We start from the raw sequence: 19,013 nt of genomic DNA on the forward strand, positions 1-19,013 counted from the left end.
CCACATAAGTCAAGTACATTTGACTTTTCATTAATATAGATAAATTAATTACTTACAAAAAAAAATAGTCTAAATAAAAAAAATTAGAAAAGATTTATAATCTATATGTTAATATTTTTATTGATTTGTTATATTTATTTTATTGTAAAATAAAAAGATATTAATGTGATAATTAACAATTAGATTCTATATACATGCATATACATACATGGATATGTAATAAATTAAATTTCAATACAGAATATGTAGATTTCAATAATACATTTGATCTTTTTTAATCTTCTTCAATATATGTAACTATAAATAAATTATCATATAAGATAAAAAAGTGTTTATTAGGCAGATAATAATAATAATAATAATTGATATAATTAAAACTATATTATGAGTATTTATATAGGAAAATTAATTATTGCAAAAAATAAAAAAATATATTAGAATTAGAATTTAAATTTTATAAATGGAAAATATTATACAAATACATTTAAATTTAAATTTGAAATTTACAAGTGGAAAAAATTAAACAGGTAAACATTTTTGAATTTGAAATTCATAACTAAAAAGTATTATATATAGAAGTCAAACTTTTCGTTCTTAACAAACTTTTAACATATAGATTGAAAAAAAAATTTAAAATCCAATTATACTTAGTAACAATTAAACTTTTAAATAAATTTTCAAATATAGTAGGATAGTTTAATTTTATCAACCAGATCAATGCTAATAAGACATAGTAAATGTTCAAAGTTCTAATCCTAAGATTTTGGTAGATTCCAAGCTTTGATGATATATCATAAATTAATAGTATTGAAATAATTTGAATAGATGAACATGTTTTTTTCCTTAAATTTTTGTTACATATTATTATTATTATAGTTGTTATTTGTTTTAATATATCTTATTTCTAGTTATTTTAATTTATATTTTAGATTATTTTAATTATATTTTATAACAAATAATATATATATATATATAATATAATTTAAAATTCTGTATGTAAACATGTTTATAATATATAATTACATCAAAGCTTAGATGATATTATTTAATTATTATTTATAATATTATATATATATATAAATAAATTATCTATAATAAATTAATTATAGAAATTTTTTTTACTAATTATCTTACTTTTATATATATTATAGATTATTTTGAAATCGTTTATTATAATTACACATATCGTGTAGTGTATGGAAACAATATTAATATATATATATATATATATATATAATTGTAAGATGTGAACTATATCAAACGGGGTATGACATTTTTAAAAGTCCATGTGAAATTTTCTTTGTGATGAACAAAGCAAAAAACTGACATTATCGGGGCACGAGTATGGATCAAAATCTATTAAGATCATGATAATGTATATATCATATATACTTTTTGCTGAGTACGAGAGAAAGTAGTTTGCATGTATATATTATTTTAAATAGTTAAAAAATTTTGGTGCTTTATCTTACACAACTTTTCTTGGTTGGTATGATCGGATCATATTTTCAAAGTAATTGACATGTGGTGGGTGCGTGTATATTCCCTCCGATAAATTAGATACCAAGCTCAAGTTAATTTTTACTTCACTTTTTGTTTTTCGAAAACAAGCACATTTATGTTCTTTATTACAGACGAATTAGCATTTGATGCGTGCTAATAAAACAGCGATGCTTTATTTTCAATCCATATTGATAATGACCGATGCCGTTTTCCAAACAACTAGTCATAATTTCTTTTCACAAAATACCAAAAAAAAAAAATATATATATATATATATGTTTTATTACGTCGGTATATTTTGACCGTCTGAATGTTTGTAAAAATAATAATTTATTAAAAAAGTGGTTTTTAAAAAATTATAATTTTTATATGATAATATTAACATTAATAAAAATTATTATTTTTATAAATATTAATATGATAAAAATATATAAATATTTATAGTATAGATAGACTATATATATATATATAGAAAAAGACGTGTACAAAGCCTTTACGTGCTTGGCCTTTTTATCTTCTTAGTCAAAAAAAATAAAAATAAAAATAAAAATAAAAATAGAAAGTGCTCTTCTTTATCTTTTCTATTCTTTTTGGGGATAAATTTTAATTCTTCTATTAAATCATCAAAAGTTACTTTAAGAAACATTAATTAACACAAAACAATGAAAGTATCTAAAATTAATACCAATCCAAATTAAGAGAACTTGACATTGATTAACTCAGAACAATGGAAAGCATCTAAAATTAATACTAACCCAATTTACAAAAACTTCACTTGGCAAATGTTTATGTAACTTTAAAACTTCATATTATTTTTGTTTCACAAGGAAAAGGCAATATTTATATTAAAAAGTACCCCACCATGTGGCCAATGACCTGAGAATAATTTATTAATTTGCTTGTATTAGGTATTACTTATTCATTTTCAATATATATATATATATTATTTATCTCCAATATATAAGTCAGTTTTAAATATGTTTATTTTAATTTATTAAATTAAAATCTATTTTTGATAACCATTAAATTATAGTAAGGGTTAAAGTTTAAAATTTTAAAAATAGTCAAATATGGATTTAATTACATTGTAAAATTCTGTGCAAGGGAAATGAACTGTTAATGAATAAATGAAATTTTGATTTTCAATTTTTAATGTGATCAAAGTACTAAAAAAAAAGATCTTGAACCTGGAGATGTATATTTATAATTTCATGTTTTACTACAATAAAATATTTTTATAATAATACTTTATAATTGAATAACATCTATCTAATCATAGAAATTTAGGATTCTAGCTTAAACTGGTTATAAATAAGAATAAACTTGTATTATATAAGCTATAAGTTTTTTAAATCTTGTTTTAAGGTTCATTGCCTCCACATAATAATAATTATTTATTGCAAAAAGATGTATGATACATTACATTAACATAATATAGAATATTTATGTAAAATTGTTTGGAATACTACTTTATTTTTTAGAATTGTTACAATATTATGAATTTGCAAGTATATATATAATGGCTTACTAGCATGACACCTTTTGTTAAAACCAAAATATTTTAACCTCAAAAGATTATATTTAAGTACTAAATTAAACTTTTTGTAGATTCTTTTTTCATAAAGAAAATATATAACCTGATTAATTATAGTAGCATGAGATACGTTAAATAATAGAATTTTTAACTACATCTCTTTTTAGTTGTAAGTTGTAACCCTTTCATAGTTGTAAAATTAATTTGATTTTAAATTTAAGTATAACTATGAAGAAGTTTTATTGTATTATAACTATAAAGAAGTTTTATTGTATACTCCTACATCATTCCAATAATTTAGTGGAAAAAGTTGGTAAATAAATATATAATTTAACATATATTAACGCTAAATGTTAAACGTATATATTATTACCAACAATAAATGTTTATGTTGTAACATCCACACTACTACTATGTAAACTACATGTAAATCTAACCATGAAAAAAAAAAAAAAAATCGTGATTTCCTTTAAATTTCTTTTCCATTTTCTTTTTTCTTTTTCTTTTCCTTTTTTTTTTTTTTCCTTTTAATCGTATTGTACATGTAAATCTTTTTTTTTTTTTTTTTTTGGGGGGGTCTTAAGGTACATGTAAATCTTTCACTTCAACGTGGAAAGCAAGAGTTAATATTATAAATTTTCAAACTAAGCTTCAGGAATTGATTGATGTATTATTATTATTATTATTATTTTGAATGTTACTTTTTAGGAGCAACGAGAGATCAGCAATAGCATGTATAAAAAATTAAAATAACATAATGGAAAAAGGAAAAAGGCAATTATATATATATATATATATATATATTTTCCTCCTTGAATAAATGACATTTGGTGCCAAAGATAAGGTGGGCATTTTAGAAAAGTAACTCATAAAGGAGCAGTATTAGAGATAAGGTGGGCATTTTAGAAAAGTAACTCATAAAGGAGCAGTATTAGAGATAAGGTGGGCATTTTAGAAAAGTAACTCATAAAGGAGCAGTATTAGAGACTATAATTTATGGAGTAATGGTCTGCCAGTGGGGACTCGCGGACACGCTGACATGCCAAAGTTTCAAGGCCATATTCTCATTAACGTTTTAGAATAAAAACCTAACAATTTTTACAAATAACAAATCTTAGTATTTGTTATATTAAAAGGTTACAATATAACATGGTAATTATACTCTCAATATATTAAAACTAATAGTTTAGTTATCTATTATATTCATAGATTTAGTTGAATAGTAAGGTTATTGAAAAAAGTAGTTTTATATCTTATGTTCATTTTTCTTTAAGAATGTTTATCAGTTAAGAATAGATCTGTTTTGGCAACTATCAATCTAATTCAATTATTTATAGGTTTGTTAATTTTCAATTCAATATAAATTGATTTCAACATTGATTTCAGTTCAATAATAATCGGTTTAGATTAAATCAAATGATTATTTTAGGATTATGTTTGATTTTGCATTTGTAAAATCTAGCTTTCATAATTTTAGATTTTTTATGGCCTTTTTTACTATTGAAAAATAGCCCCTTTTTTTTTAATTAAAATCTTTTAATATTTTGAAAAATAAAAATATTTACTTTTATAATGAGATAAATAAAACAATATTAGATAAAATAATATATCAGTTCAACCATCTTACCTTAGGACTAAATAATGCTAATTAGTATATATTAAATAAATAAAAGCAACGGTAATTTACTAATTATTTTTTAATTATTTATTTTTTAATTAATTTGATATGAATCGGTTTAATCATTTTTCGTTTATTAAAACCAATCCAAACTGAAGTGATCGCACTCCCTGCACTTATTCGGAGCCCAAGTTATACATGAGTATAATTCAAGTCAGCATCAGTTTCGGCTACCATTATTTTTATTGTCTCCAAGAAAAGCAGAAGTCCATTAATATATATATATATATATATAAACACATGTATCATTGTAAAACGTGCACTTTAGCAAATCAGGTATGACATTTTTTTGGGGCCATGTGAAATTTTCTGTCGGGTGGACGAGGAGAAGGACTGATACATTGTTGAGACACGCGTGAGCATAGATCAAGTGCGGATAAAATCTATCAAGATCATGATGATATATATTATACATATATTTTTCGCTGAGTATGAGAGAAAAAAGTTTACATGTACATATTATTTTAAATGGCCAAAAATTTTTGGGGCTTTGATGTTTGGTCTTGTTTTTCTCACAAAACTTTTCTTGTTTGGTATGATCGGATCATATTTGTGGGTACATATGTGCCCTCTCCACGAAATTAAATTCTAACCAAGCACATGTTGTTTTTCATTTTACTTTTCTGTTTTTGTTTTTTGAAAACAATCACATATATGTTCTTTATGACCGACGAATTGGCATTTACCGCGTACGACAAAAGCAGCGATGTTTTTATTTTATATCCATATTGATATTGACCGAATGACGTTTACCCAACGACTACATAATTTCTTCTTACGAGAATTTAAAAAAAAAAAAAAAATGTAATGATGACCTTTTATCGTCTCAGCCCCAATAAAACTCATCCATAGATTACTTTAAGAGACATTAATTAACCCAAAACAATGAGAGTATCAAAAATTAATACCAACCCAAATTAAGAGAACTCGACATTAATTAACTCAAAACAATGAAAAAGTACCTAAAATTAATGCCGTCTTACAAAAACTTTGAAAACCACTTGAGGAAAGAACCTCAATAATGAAGTCGCAATTCATGGTGTCGACGGGAACTAAGTATTCAAACCAACCATGGAATAATAGGAAGAATAGGTGGTGAAGTTTGCATGGTTGACAGGAAAGTATGAATAGCTGCTAGGCAAGCGTGAACACTTACATGTAAAGTGTAACCAGTAGATTTGAGCATACTTTTGAGTATTTGACTCTTTAAAATAGAAAACATAAAATATATAAACAATCCCTTAGAGATGTTTAAGGATCCAAATTGAGAATATATATATATATATAATGATGAAACCTCTTAACTGCTTCTAAAAAATAATAAGAGTAACTAATGTAAACTATATCCTTTAATATGCCGGCATGGAAACATGTATGTAACATTACTTGATAAATATGTGTGTAACCTTGAAACTTCATATTATTTTTGTTTCAAAAGGAAAATACCATATTTATATTAATAGTTCGGTTTTGATAATAAATCAGAATGCACCACCATGTGGCGGATGATTTGAGAATGATTTATTAATATGCTTGTATTAGGTATTACTTTTTCATATTCAACATATATGTAATATATTTTTATTTTTATTCAAATATATATAAGTCAATCTTTAAGTAATGTTAACCTTGATTTATTAAACTAAGGTCTACCTTTAATGATCATTGGATCACATTAATGATTATAATTTAAATTTAAAAAGTAGTCAAATATGAGTTTAATGACAAAATAAAATTCTATTTAGGAAAAGTAAAACAATGATTAATAAATATAATTTTAAATTTCAGCTACTAATACTATCCAAGTATTAAAATTGGAAGATCTCATATAAATTTTTATATTACGGATCTTATTTGAATTTGTCTATATGTATATATATATATATATATATAAATATAAACAAGTTCAAATAAGATCTTGAATATAAAAACTTACATGAGGTGAGTGAAACATGAAAATAATAATGCCTTATAATAGAATAACTTCCATATGAACATAAAAGCTTATTGTTCGAATTTGGGCTAATTATAAATAAGAATAAACTCTATATAATAAAACGTATAAGTTTTTTAAAATCCTGTTTTAAGTTTCATTGCCTCCACATAATAATAATTATTTATATATTGTAAAAAATATATATATATATATATATATGGTAAAAAAATATATATATGCTACACTACATTAATATACGACAAAATATTTGTGTAAAATTGTTTAGAACGTTAAATTATTCTTTAGAATTGTCCCAACATCAATGACTTGCAAGTATATCTTACTAGCATGGATACTTTTTTGTTAAAACCAAATATTTCTAACTTCTCAAGATTATATTTAAATATTAAATTAAACTATTTATAGATTCTTTCATGATAAAGAAAATTAATAACTTGATTATTGTTGATTGCACGGGATACGCTAGACTTACTTATAAATGACATCTGGTGCCAAAGATAAGCATTTAGTGTCCAACCAATGTATTAAGTCTGTAATCTCTCAATTATGGTTTAGAATTAAAATTTTGGATAAATAGCAACTCTGTATTTGTTATATTAATAGATTCTACTGTGAGATGGGAATTATAACCTCAAACATGTTAAAATTAATAGTTTAGATATTTTTATTCCTAGATTTGATTTAATGATAAAATTATTGAAAATATACATTTATATTTTATTATCCGTTTCTCCTTTTAAGAGTATTCATAGGTTCGAAATAGATCTGTTTTTGCAATAATCAATCTGGCACAATTACTCATCGGTCTGGTAATTTTCAATTCAATCTAAATTGATTTCAACATCAATTTCAATTCAATAATGATCAGTTTAAATAGGATTAGATGATTATTTTAGGATTGTGTTTGCATTTGCATTTGTAAATTTTAGCTTTTATAATTTTAGATTTCTTTTGGCCTTTTCTGCTAATGTAAAATAGCCCTTTTTTTTTAATTAAAATCTCTTAATATGTTGAAAAATAAAAATGTTTACTTTTAAAATGAGATAAATAAAACAAAATTAGATAAAATAATATATCAGTTATAACTAATTTACTTTTAAATAAACAATGCTAATCAATATATATTAAATAAAAGAGAGAGAACAATAATTTAGTAATTATTATTTTTAATTAATATATATTAAATAAAACGGAGAGAACGATAATTTAGTAATTATTATTTTTAGTTATTTATACTTTAACTAGTTTGATTTAAATTGGTTTTGTCAATTTTCATTTATTAAAACCAATCCAAATTGAAGTGATTATTGGTTTTGAAATTTTGGAATTGATTCAATTCAATTAATATATAAAGTAGCTAATCCAAAGAAGTTGGATTGAATTGGATTGATTATTTTCATGTTAGTCGATTTTTTTTTGCAATCACCCTACCTTTACAATATATATATAAAACCTTATAGGAGCCTTCTCCATGCAAAGTTTGACAAATGTATTTGAAAGATTATCTAAACCTTTTAACTAATTTAATCTAAGGGTTTGACATTTATATTTTTAAAACCCTTTAATATTTCATATCCATATTCAAATATCATATTTATTTTTTCACCTAAATTGTTTATAACTGCCAAAATTACTCTCTAAAATCAATTTTTCTCTCTCCTAGTTAAGTTCAAATACTCATTCTCTCTCTCTCTCTCTCTCTCTCTCTCTCTCTCTCTCTCTCTAATTTGATTTCTAATGTAATATACGTTGCATAAATTTATATATATATAAATATAATTATCTTTTAAAGTTTTATAACTATATATGTTTTCTAAAAAAAAAGATAGTTATTATCTTAATAGGTCTGGTTTATAAGGATTATTTCAATTTTATTAGAAATTTGAGAAAAAAAAGGATATTTACTTTCTTTTTGGTTTTGTTTTCAATTTTGTGACGTTAGGGTATCGAGTAAGTCTTCTTCTTCTTTTTGTTCTAGCCCTAAAACCTGTTAGGGTTAATTTGAAGATTAATAAGTTTTATGGATTAATAAGTTTTTTTATTTTTATTTTTGGTGATTTGATCTTGTTATAGCCTTTTGATTTTAAAAATTTGAAGATTAGGCTATGATGATTTTATGGTATAAGCATCAACTCTTATTCATTTAGTTTGAATTCGAGAGTTTGATTTTATAATTTATACCTAAGATAATTGCGTTATATGAAAATTTTACTTTATACTTATGAGAGATTATTGGTATTATTCATAGGTCGTTTTATAATTTATTTATGTTGTTTAAGACTATTTTTGGATATTTTTTATGTATCATGTTAAGTATTTTATTATTATTATTATTTTATATCAAAAATCCTGTAGCTTACAAAATTTTATACTTGTAATTTATTGTAATGATTTCAGATACACTATAGTTTTAGATAGCATGATTTGACATAGGTTATCAGTGTTTTAGTTGTTATTCTTTTTATATTAATTAGTATGGAGAGCCATGTTGGGTGTTGGAGTTTATGTTGTTGATTTTTATGGAGATGGTTTTAGATAAATAATGATGTTTTGGGGAATTTTTATATTTCCACATTAGAGATTCTATTGGGTGTTAAGTATAAAGACCTAGAGTATGACATCTGATCACTAATTTCAGCACATTGGTGTTTTTTTTTTTTTTTTCCCCTTCTCACAAAAAAAAAAATTTATAATTTATATATATGTATGTATATAAAGAAGAGTTTCATGACTTTAATGATTTTGGACGCAAAATATATTTGTCTTCTGTTCATCTAACAAAGGATTCTTCTACTTCATCATTTAATTATGATTTAAATAGCATATAGTAGAAAGGTTTCAAGAATATAAGAATCTATTTTTAATAATAATAATAATAACAATAGTAATAATAGTAGTGAGTAAAAAGGAACCCAAAAAAAAAAAAAAAAAGATTGACGATGAAGGAGAGAGCAAGATTAAGATTGAGGAACGAGAAAGATTATTTTGAAAGTAATAACTAATTTAGGTAAAAAATAAAATATTGTTCAGATATAAATATGAGATATTTTAAGATTTTTACAAAATAAATATAAACAATTACATTTAATAAAATAAAAGGATTAAATTATTTATCAAATACCTTTATCAAAAAGTTTTGTATGGAAAATCCTCCCCATATAGATATATAGTTTAGGTATTGAGTAGTCATCTTTATTATAATAACTTTGTAAAGAAACCTTTTATTTTTTTGAGTAAGAGAATCTATACTATCCAGTAAAAGATAAAGCCCACATGTCTTATAGAGATAACATAAATAATTTGGTAAAAATAAAGAAATGAAAAATGATGTTCATCGTTAATGGTGACTGTCATCAATCTACATGACAGTGGATCCCATGTATATATATATATATAAGTAAAAAAGTTTACATGGCAGTGGATCTCTTGTACATATAAAAACCACATGAACATTGGATTTACTGCTATTTAAGTTTATAATAGTCACCACTGATTATATACAGTGCTAGTCTAAAGAAATTGATCATTTTTACTTGAATACGGTTCTTTTATTGGATAATTTGTCACATGCTTATGAACATGGGTCTATATATATCTACTTATAGAATGCCAATGTACATACCACAAACTCAACTTTTAAACTTTGCATAGCTTATTAGTGCTAATTGAAAAAATGCAATCCATTTTGTCTGGCGACGCCATCACTAATGAAACTTTGGCGGCAATGTCAAAGTACACAGGCAAAGAAACAGGCCAAAAAGAGAGGGCGCAACATGCTTTGGATACCATGAATGAAGATAAAAAGTACAAAGCATTAGAGTTTGTGAACGAACTGAAGAAGGAATATGGTACCGGGGCCTCCACACTTTGCCTATTTTACAATGCTACTGGAGATGCCATAAACTTTATAGAAAAACATGACTGGTATGGGCACAGTTACAAGTACCCATATCCACCGGAACTTGGAAATGGCCAATGGGGTGCATTCCTGCATGTCCATCAAGGTGGATCTGCTACTGGAGCCATCGGAGCTATTGTGTATCGTGGCAAAAATTGCGACGGAAATGACACTGATTGGATGCAGGCATGGTACAATCCATGGGCCGGAACCAATCGGGTAAGTATTAGTAACTACGTTTAAAATGCACAAGATCATTTGTCATACTTTTTTGTAACTGTATCAATTTAAGCTTTTGGAAACTATATTTTATCTAGTATTAGAAACTGAGATCCATGGTCCTACATTCAAAACCTCTTTTTTTTTTTTTTTTTTTTTTTTTTTGGGGTTGCAGTATGCTCTACTCAAAACTCAAATAGCTCCCATAAAAACCAAATAAGGCCTAAATTTTGAGAGAGAATTTTAAGAAAATATAAACATAATAATGACTCTCCTCTCATCGCTTTAAGTTTTTGGAAGGAATATAGTTCAATATACATGTTATTTGTTTTAACCCATGCTATGAATTTTTTAATTTTATTGAAATTAATATTTTGGGCTTTAACTTTATGATATGGTTTTGTTTGAGGGGTAATATGGGAAAAAAAATGGTTATCTGAAAAATATAGTTTAGCACTGATAATAATTAAGTATCTATTTTGCAGGCTTATACTGAAGTCCATGAAGCTGGGTATTTTACCGAAGGTGTTTGGGATGGAATCTATGATAAACTAAGCAACACATCAGCCAATAACGATTACCAAGGTAATGGAGGCCAGTCAGGTGTTGGAATTGGGAATGACACTTCACCCTATTTTGATGGAGTGATGACTTTGGAAGGTCTGGTAATCCCTAAATCTAAATAAACTAGATGATTGTGGGTTACAGTAAAGCTCGGAGCCAGGCTATAGCTAGCCATTCCTCATGGTCTATGTATATATGTGTGTATTGAAGAATGTTTAAAGAATAAGGCTCGTCATGTGCACGCATGAAGGAATGTTTCTTTGTACTTTATGATATCCTATGTATCTTATGGTTTGCCACCAATAAATTAAAGTGTGGATTGTATGATATTTTATATGTTGTTTTCTTTACCATATGAATATATATTCATGTTTATGCATACATAATTCATACAAGCTTACAAACATATGTAGCAGAGAGATATGAGAAAGACGAGATTACACATAAAATCAAACAAACATAATTCAAAGCTTGTTGACCCACTATGAATATTGAATTTTGAAAGGAAAATAAGACTAAACCAAATATTATTTATCAAAAAATTGTCTCTTATAATCCACAATCTAGATATACTACAGAAGTAAAAGGAAACCCTAACAATAATTTAATTAATCAAAAAGAACTAAAATATGAAAATTGCTTTTTTAAAAAAAAGAAGGAAACTCTACCAAATTAAACATTGAAATAAGATATGCAATTCAATGATTGGACAACTATTTGCAATTCCATACATCTCTTTTAAAAAATTCTATCTAGAAAAATAATTCATATCTTGTATTTCTGTCGTATCAATTATCATTTCAATGATCAGCTTCTCCTCCCCCCCCAAAAAAAAGTTTAATAATTGAACATTGAACGCATTTCATATGACGAGAGTTGCTGAGGTATTGGATGCTGCTCTGCTATACATTATTTATGGTGCAGGAGGCAATATACTTTGATGTTATTGATCATTTTTTTAATTTAAAACACCATTCCATCTCAACTGAAAATGCAAATTCCATTTTAGGAAGAAATCAAACTCTGCTTCCGTATTATTCTTGTATTGTCTTTTATTTCTATCATAATTGAATAATTGGGAAATTTCTAGGCTGTTATATATATATATATATATATATAAATGTATATTAGTGCGTTAGATATTTAACATAGATGGCAAATTTGAGGTTTTCGAAGCTTGAACAATGAAATTTCACCATCGGCCGCCCTTCTATAGGTAATTCAAAGCAAGGGTTTGACCCCTTCAATCGTTTCCAATCAAAATTGCCACCAAAAAAAAAAAAAAAAAAGGGACAAAAAACCACAATCTGTGTCAGGACCCGTCCAGAATTCCTTCCCCGGAACCCTAGACAGCCCTGATCCCAGGGAAACCCTACCGAACTCTCCAACGGAAAATCCGGCAGAGCCTCCCCTAAGGGATTTACTTACCACAAATTACCTGCACTGAAAACACACTTTTAAAAACATCCCCTTATTCCTCCCACAAACTACAAACTGATTCCACAAATTCCAGCACTTCTCAAAGGCAACAACAATCCAGTGCACAAATAAAACAGAAGTATCCCAATTGTATACAGAGCTTTAAGAAGTGCTAAACAACAGAAATACAACAAGGCTGAAAAGAAATAATACACTGAAATGAAAGAGTACAAAAGATACTTCTCGAAACACAACAGCAGCGGAAAACTTGGTTCGCTACGGAAAAACGTCTACCACCACTTGCACCTAAGGGAACGGAATTTAAGAGTGTGAGATGCTAATCATCTCCGTGAGTAACCCGAACTACTGAACACCTTTTTGTGATAATAAAAATAATAGTAATAACAATTAAGGAATAGAACAAATACCAGCAATTAATAAATAAATAATAATAACTTTTGGAAAATAATAATTTCCCTCAAAACTCTCACCAATCGCTCCGTTTGAAATGTTTCCTTTCTAAAACCTTTTCGCAAAACCCAATGTACATACCTCCCAAAAACCAAGGGATTAAACCATTTGATACACAATAAATAAATAGAAAACATACCCCAAATATATAATAAAAATATAATAAATTATAGTAAATAAATTTTTGAACACCTTTGGGGTTTAAACCATTATTTGCATAAACCATTACTTGCAATTTATACCGACAATTACACCTGACGCACCACACCATATACCGGTGATGCCCTCCGATACCCAGCGTCCCGAGCACCGACTGGCGGGAGGTTAAAGAGAGAAACCTGCAGCGGTCACTTTGGCGTCCCGACAGTACCAACTGCTAAAAAACCATCACCCGGCCAAGGAGGGGGGCGGCTGTGGCCAATAACAACTTGCCTGCCCACGGTCCAATGGCAACTCACGGGTGAAGTAAAAACCGTGCGCTAAACCAGATAATAACCGCGCACTACCACGTGTCCATACACCATACACCAGAACACCAATACTGTATGAGTGCGTCTAAAAATAACCAATAATAACCAACCGTACCGTTTTTCCAAAAACCACCGTGGGAAGTATACCAAATTTTCACAAAACACCATCCCACATATTTTTATTCAATAACCCGGTACGAAACATTTATAACCAACAAACCATAATTTCTCGACATACGAAATGCAACCATAAAAATACCACGGGCATAATTTATAAAATTCAAACCAATATTTTCGTAAAATATTTAACCCCATTATGCCCAGAAAATCAATTTTAAAAACCACGTACAAATACCACCAAGATATACCTTGCTCATGAATAATAAATAAATTAAACCAAAATAAAACCATAATTAAATCACACCACATGAGCATAATTTAAATACCAAATTAAATACCAATTAAATATAATAAATTGCCCCAAAATAATTTTTGAAGGTGGGTCACTCACCTGGAGCACGCAAATCAACTAAGATTCTCCTCGGGATCAACTCTACTACTCGCACATGCCCCTAAACAACCACAGTGCACAAACCAAAAATATTAATATTTTATTCGAGTAATTCCCAAATGGATACCCGGGGAGCGAACACCAAGCGACATCTAAAGGGTTACGAGTTATATACCGAATCGAAGCTCGCGTGATGAGGATCACGGATTCGGTCTTACTTTCCGGTGATCGGACCCGACGGGGTCAGAATCTCGCCGGAAAGCTTTTCGAGTTTCGGCTCCGTAATTCTCCCAAACCGTCGCGAATTGGCGGAAACGGAAGTCGGATTCGGGTTTAGGAGGTCGAACACTGCGGACTGGAGCTGGCCGGAATTTCGGGTACTTGCCGGAACAGTACTTTCCGGCGAGCCGCCGCGGTCACCGGCAACCGTCGCCGGCGGCGGCGCGTGCGGTGGCCGTTGGTGGTGAAATTTTGCAAACTTGTAGATCTTGAGGAGAGCAACCCAACGGGACCGGCGGTGAGCAAAAGGGAGGTCGGACGGCGGAGAAATCACCGATTGAAGATTTCCGGCCCCTCGCCGGAAAACGCTTCGATCCCGGCGTGTCGGTGGTCCGATGGCCGTGATTTTTGGTGGCTCGGCCGGACTTGAGGAGGGGATCAAGGCTAGATGGCGCGTGTACTGTAGATCGGCCGGAACAGGGTCGATTCGCGGTGGCCTGCGGTGGAGGGGAAAAAGTCGCCGCCGAACTTCGGAGCTCCGATCTGGGCGCGTCCGGCGGCCGTTCGCCGTGAAATTTGGAGGTTTTGCCGGAAATGAGGAGGGGAAACTTTCTGGCCGGCGCATGTACAGTAACTCAGTCGGAACAGTGGAAAAATCCGGTGGCCGACGGTCCTCTCTCTCTCTCTTTCTCTCTCCTCTCTCTCTTTCTCTCTCTTCCCCGGGAATTTTAACAAATAAAAACCCCTGTGTGACACTGTTCATGCCACGTGGACCAATCAGAAGCTGACACGTGGCAATTCACTGTTTACCGACCCAAAAACATTAAAATAATACGGTATCCGGTAAACTTCAAACGTCCATAACTTTTTAACCGGATGTCCGTTTTAAGCGTGCCGCTAGTCTGTGAACTCGTATCGACGAGCACTTCACAACCATACACGGGTCAAAGCTCAATTCCCCATAAACAAAAAGTCAACTCCGGCACCCCTTGGACAGTGTGGACTGCAACTTGTTTCGTCCATAACTTTCAAACCGTAGCTCCGTTTTCGACGTGCTACCAGTCTACGAACTCGGGGCATCGTTCACTTCGCCAAGGTACCCTGGTCAACTCGAAATTCCCACCGAGTCAAAAAGTCAACTTTTGACCCCATTCGGTCAACGGTCAACCTCGGTCAACGTGCACGGATTCCGGTGCGATTTGGGACGGGGTGTTACAATCTGACACCTTGAACCATTCACCAAATTTTTTTGCTTAACATATTCAGTGCACTCAAGCCCGGACCTTGGTAGAGCCGTGCCCTCTCTCAATTTTTTTTTTCCCTAAATTTTTAATATGTTCTTTTTAGGGATATTATCACCATTTGTCCCTAATTTATATATTCAGTTTCACTTTGATCCTCAAATATTTTTTCTTTTTTGGGGACAAATTCATTCTCAAACTATGCCTTTCTCCATTCATTCGTAATTGTTAAACTCATGTGTTTTACATGTGAGCCAATTATGAGGGGCATTTGAGGCTTTTCTCATCCCTTTTCCTTCTTCTTTCTCTTATAACACACTACTCTCTGCTAATGTTGTGATATCTTGATTAATATATTCAGTTTCTGCCATTTTTGTGCTCATCCAATCATCTTCACAATCAGAAACATAAGAAGAAGCTCCACCTTCAGCCTTTAAGATCCACCAAACACTATGAAACCAACACCCAAAATCCATTTTGGAGGCTCCACTAATCTATATATAAGACTTCTAAAAGCTTTAAAGTCAGATAAAAGAGATTGCATCAGGGGTTAGTTTCGAAATTTTTTTTTTTCTTTCTTATGTAGAATATATATTTTTTCTCTTTTTTCTTTAACCTATGAGTTTTTAAGTAATTTGTTATATATTTATTGTGAATGTCGAATCATTGTCAAAAGACTAAAATCATATTTTTCTAAAAAAATAGAATTAGAGAAAAATAATAATAAATAAAACCTATTCAATTTATGAAAAAGAGTCTAATTAGTTGGGCTAGTTACAATACAGAAAAAAAAATGTTATGCATATATAAATGTCCAATATTCCAAAATAAAAAAAAAACGCCATTACATTACATACCATGTCCCCTTAAAAATAAGTTCTGAATGTAACAATCCATACCAAAATACCCATATTGTATAATTTGACAAGGTTTGACTAGGATTGACCAAGTGAACAGTATGTGGGCCAAAGTTGACTTTTTCTATGAATAAGATTTTTGATTTGATTGATATACCATTGTGTAGAGCTCTTCGATATGAGTTTATAGACTAGTGGCATGCTAAATTCTGAGTTACGAATAAAAAGTTATGGCTCTATAAATTTTCAAATATCAGTTTTATATCAGTGTCCAAACCAGTCCTAAATTTTCATTTCTTAGTGACCCAAGGCTTTATATAATGTGAGAAAGCATGCCCATTAGGAAACAAGTTCCAAAATGCCCATTTTGTCACCCAAACCCAAGAATTTCTCTCCAGACCCACGAACTCGAATTTGGTCGTTTCGAACCCGTTTTACGCCTAACAGGGTCATTGCTGTTTTGCCCGATTCCGGCCATCCTCCTTATGCATGCTCTAGAAACCCTCCTTACCCACCTTGAGACGACCGCACAACCAAATTTCAGGCCAAACCATCGGCGGACGTGCTGGGATCGGCCGTTTGAAGCCAGCGGCAGCCGTTTGGTGTTTTCTGGCCTTTTTTTGCCATTTCAAGTCAACTCATAGACCTTTCCCACCATTTTTGGAGTCTCTAAGCTCATTTCCATGGTTATTTTTTTCCAGATTCCTCACCATTTGAGAGATATGACAATGGGGAGTTCGGTCGAAGTTTCAACCGAGTTTTCCGGCCACCGGACGAACTTTGGACTGAGGTGAGCATACAGATGGGTTCCTTGTTTCTTGGGCTTTTCGTGAATATAGATTTTGTGAATTTGGGAGGTCGTTTGATAATTTTTTCATTTTTGGATTAATTAGTTAATTTTCGAATAAATTCGAATTGTATTTGGACAAAATTGGTTAAATAGGTTAAAATTGGAGTTGGATTAGTGAAATTGGATATTATTAGGACCCATTAGGAGGTTCAATTTTGAAATATGAAAATCCCCAATTTTGGGTACCGGATCCTAAGGGTATGCGGAATAATTAGACTGTTCGGTGTCCAATTTATGTAATTTTATAGTACATAAATTATTTTAAGACACTTGGGTCATACAAACGTCTTTAGTTTAGTTATTGGAGCCTGAAAAATATTTTATTATATTACAACCACTCGTGTTGAGTCTGGAAGTAGTCCTGCAGAGGAGCAAGAGTGAGCATCTACAGTTCTATGAGCGGTTATAATTTTTAAAATATTTTGGGTATATAAAATAATATATATGTGTGTTTTGGATATTTTACGCATATATAAATTGATTGAAATGGTTGCTTTATGCATATAAAAATATATACTTTCACTTACACGATTTATTATTTTATGTGGATTTTAATAAGATTTTTTAATAATTTCTAATCTTGATGAGTTCATAGTGAACTTGAGAATTATGTTAATTAAATATTATGGTATTTGAATTGAGATTTTAGATCATTTTGAAAAATATTTTATCTGAGTAGCAGATTGAAAATTAGATAATTTTAAGCATGTTATTTTATAATTTTTAAGTGCTTAAAATTGGTTTATTGGTGAATATATTTCATTTTGGTATTTATGGTTTTCACATGAAATGATGATTTGAATTTTTTTTTTAATATTTAAACAAGTGATTGAATTTGAATATTTATTCTGAATTATGATACAGTATTGGTTGAAAATATATATATATATATATATATATATATGCTTTTATAAGATTGTTTTAAAGATACTGTATTGTTTATTTGTAAATTGATGTATCAAGTAGTGCCAATATCTTGGATCAGTATTATATTATATTGTATAATAACGCGTGGATTTTGCCACGATACCATGGGTTGATTGAAAATCACCCATTTTAGCGCTGGCTTTGACTTCTTTTGTTGATCAAGCAAGTTTGACTTATTCCAATCAAGGGGCAACGTATGAGAATCAATATTAATCCTATTTGAAATCCTACATGTCATATTGGAACTAATTTCGAGCCTAAATTAGTTGGTGATTGGATAAAGACAGCTTAGCTGGCAAACTAGTCAACTAGTTTCCTAATTTGAATATTTGACTTTTGTTTTAGGAAATAATTTTTGCTTTGACTTTTATTTATTTATTTGCTAGAAAAATTACTTTAGGGAAAGTTAGAATTTTATTATTTTGATTGTAAATTAATTAACTCCTATTTCATAATTAGGGAATTAATTAATACAACTTAGATTAGGAAAGGGTGTAAAATTTGGTAATTTCTTTTTGTTTACCAATGTTGGCCGAATTTTATTCTAATATTCTAGGGATTTTTTTTTTTTGTACTCATAGCATATTTAAAGGCTTATTTTTCAATGAGAAGATGGCTTAGATATTTTACAGAAATTTATTTGTGGGAAAGAATTCTCTTTGTTCTCTTTGAATACCGAAAACACTTAATAGAAA

General features: G+C 29.4%; 1 protein-coding gene across 1 annotated transcript; it reads left to right on the top strand.

Annotated features, from left to right (window-relative positions):
- The first annotated feature begins 10,313 nt into the window (after positions 1-10,313).
- On the top strand, positions 10,314-11,664 carry LOC125423622 (23 kDa jasmonate-induced protein). Its single transcript, XM_048478316.2, has 2 exons — positions 10,314-10,789; positions 11,275-11,664. The coding sequence occupies exons 1-2, from the start codon at positions 10,346-10,348 to the stop codon at positions 11,473-11,475; spliced, it is 645 nt and encodes a 214-aa protein (XP_048334273.2). The 5' UTR covers positions 10,314-10,345; the 3' UTR covers positions 11,476-11,664.
- Positions 11,665-19,013: the final 7,349 nt, after the last annotated feature.

The sequence above is a fragment of the Ziziphus jujuba genome, chromosome 3, assembly GCF_031755915.1.
Source record: "Ziziphus jujuba cultivar Dongzao chromosome 3, ASM3175591v1".
Classification (NCBI taxonomy): Eukaryota; Viridiplantae; Streptophyta; class Magnoliopsida; order Rosales; family Rhamnaceae; genus Ziziphus; species Ziziphus jujuba.

Coding starts and splice junctions, on each gene's coding strand:
- LOC125423622 (XM_048478316.2), top strand. CDS start 10,346: ATGCAATCCATTTTGTCTGGCGACGCCATCACTAATGAAACTTTGGCG. Junction 10,790..11,274: donor CATGGGCCGGAACCAATCGG/GTAAGTATTAGT, acceptor TCTATTTTGCAG/GCTTATACTGAAGTCCATGA.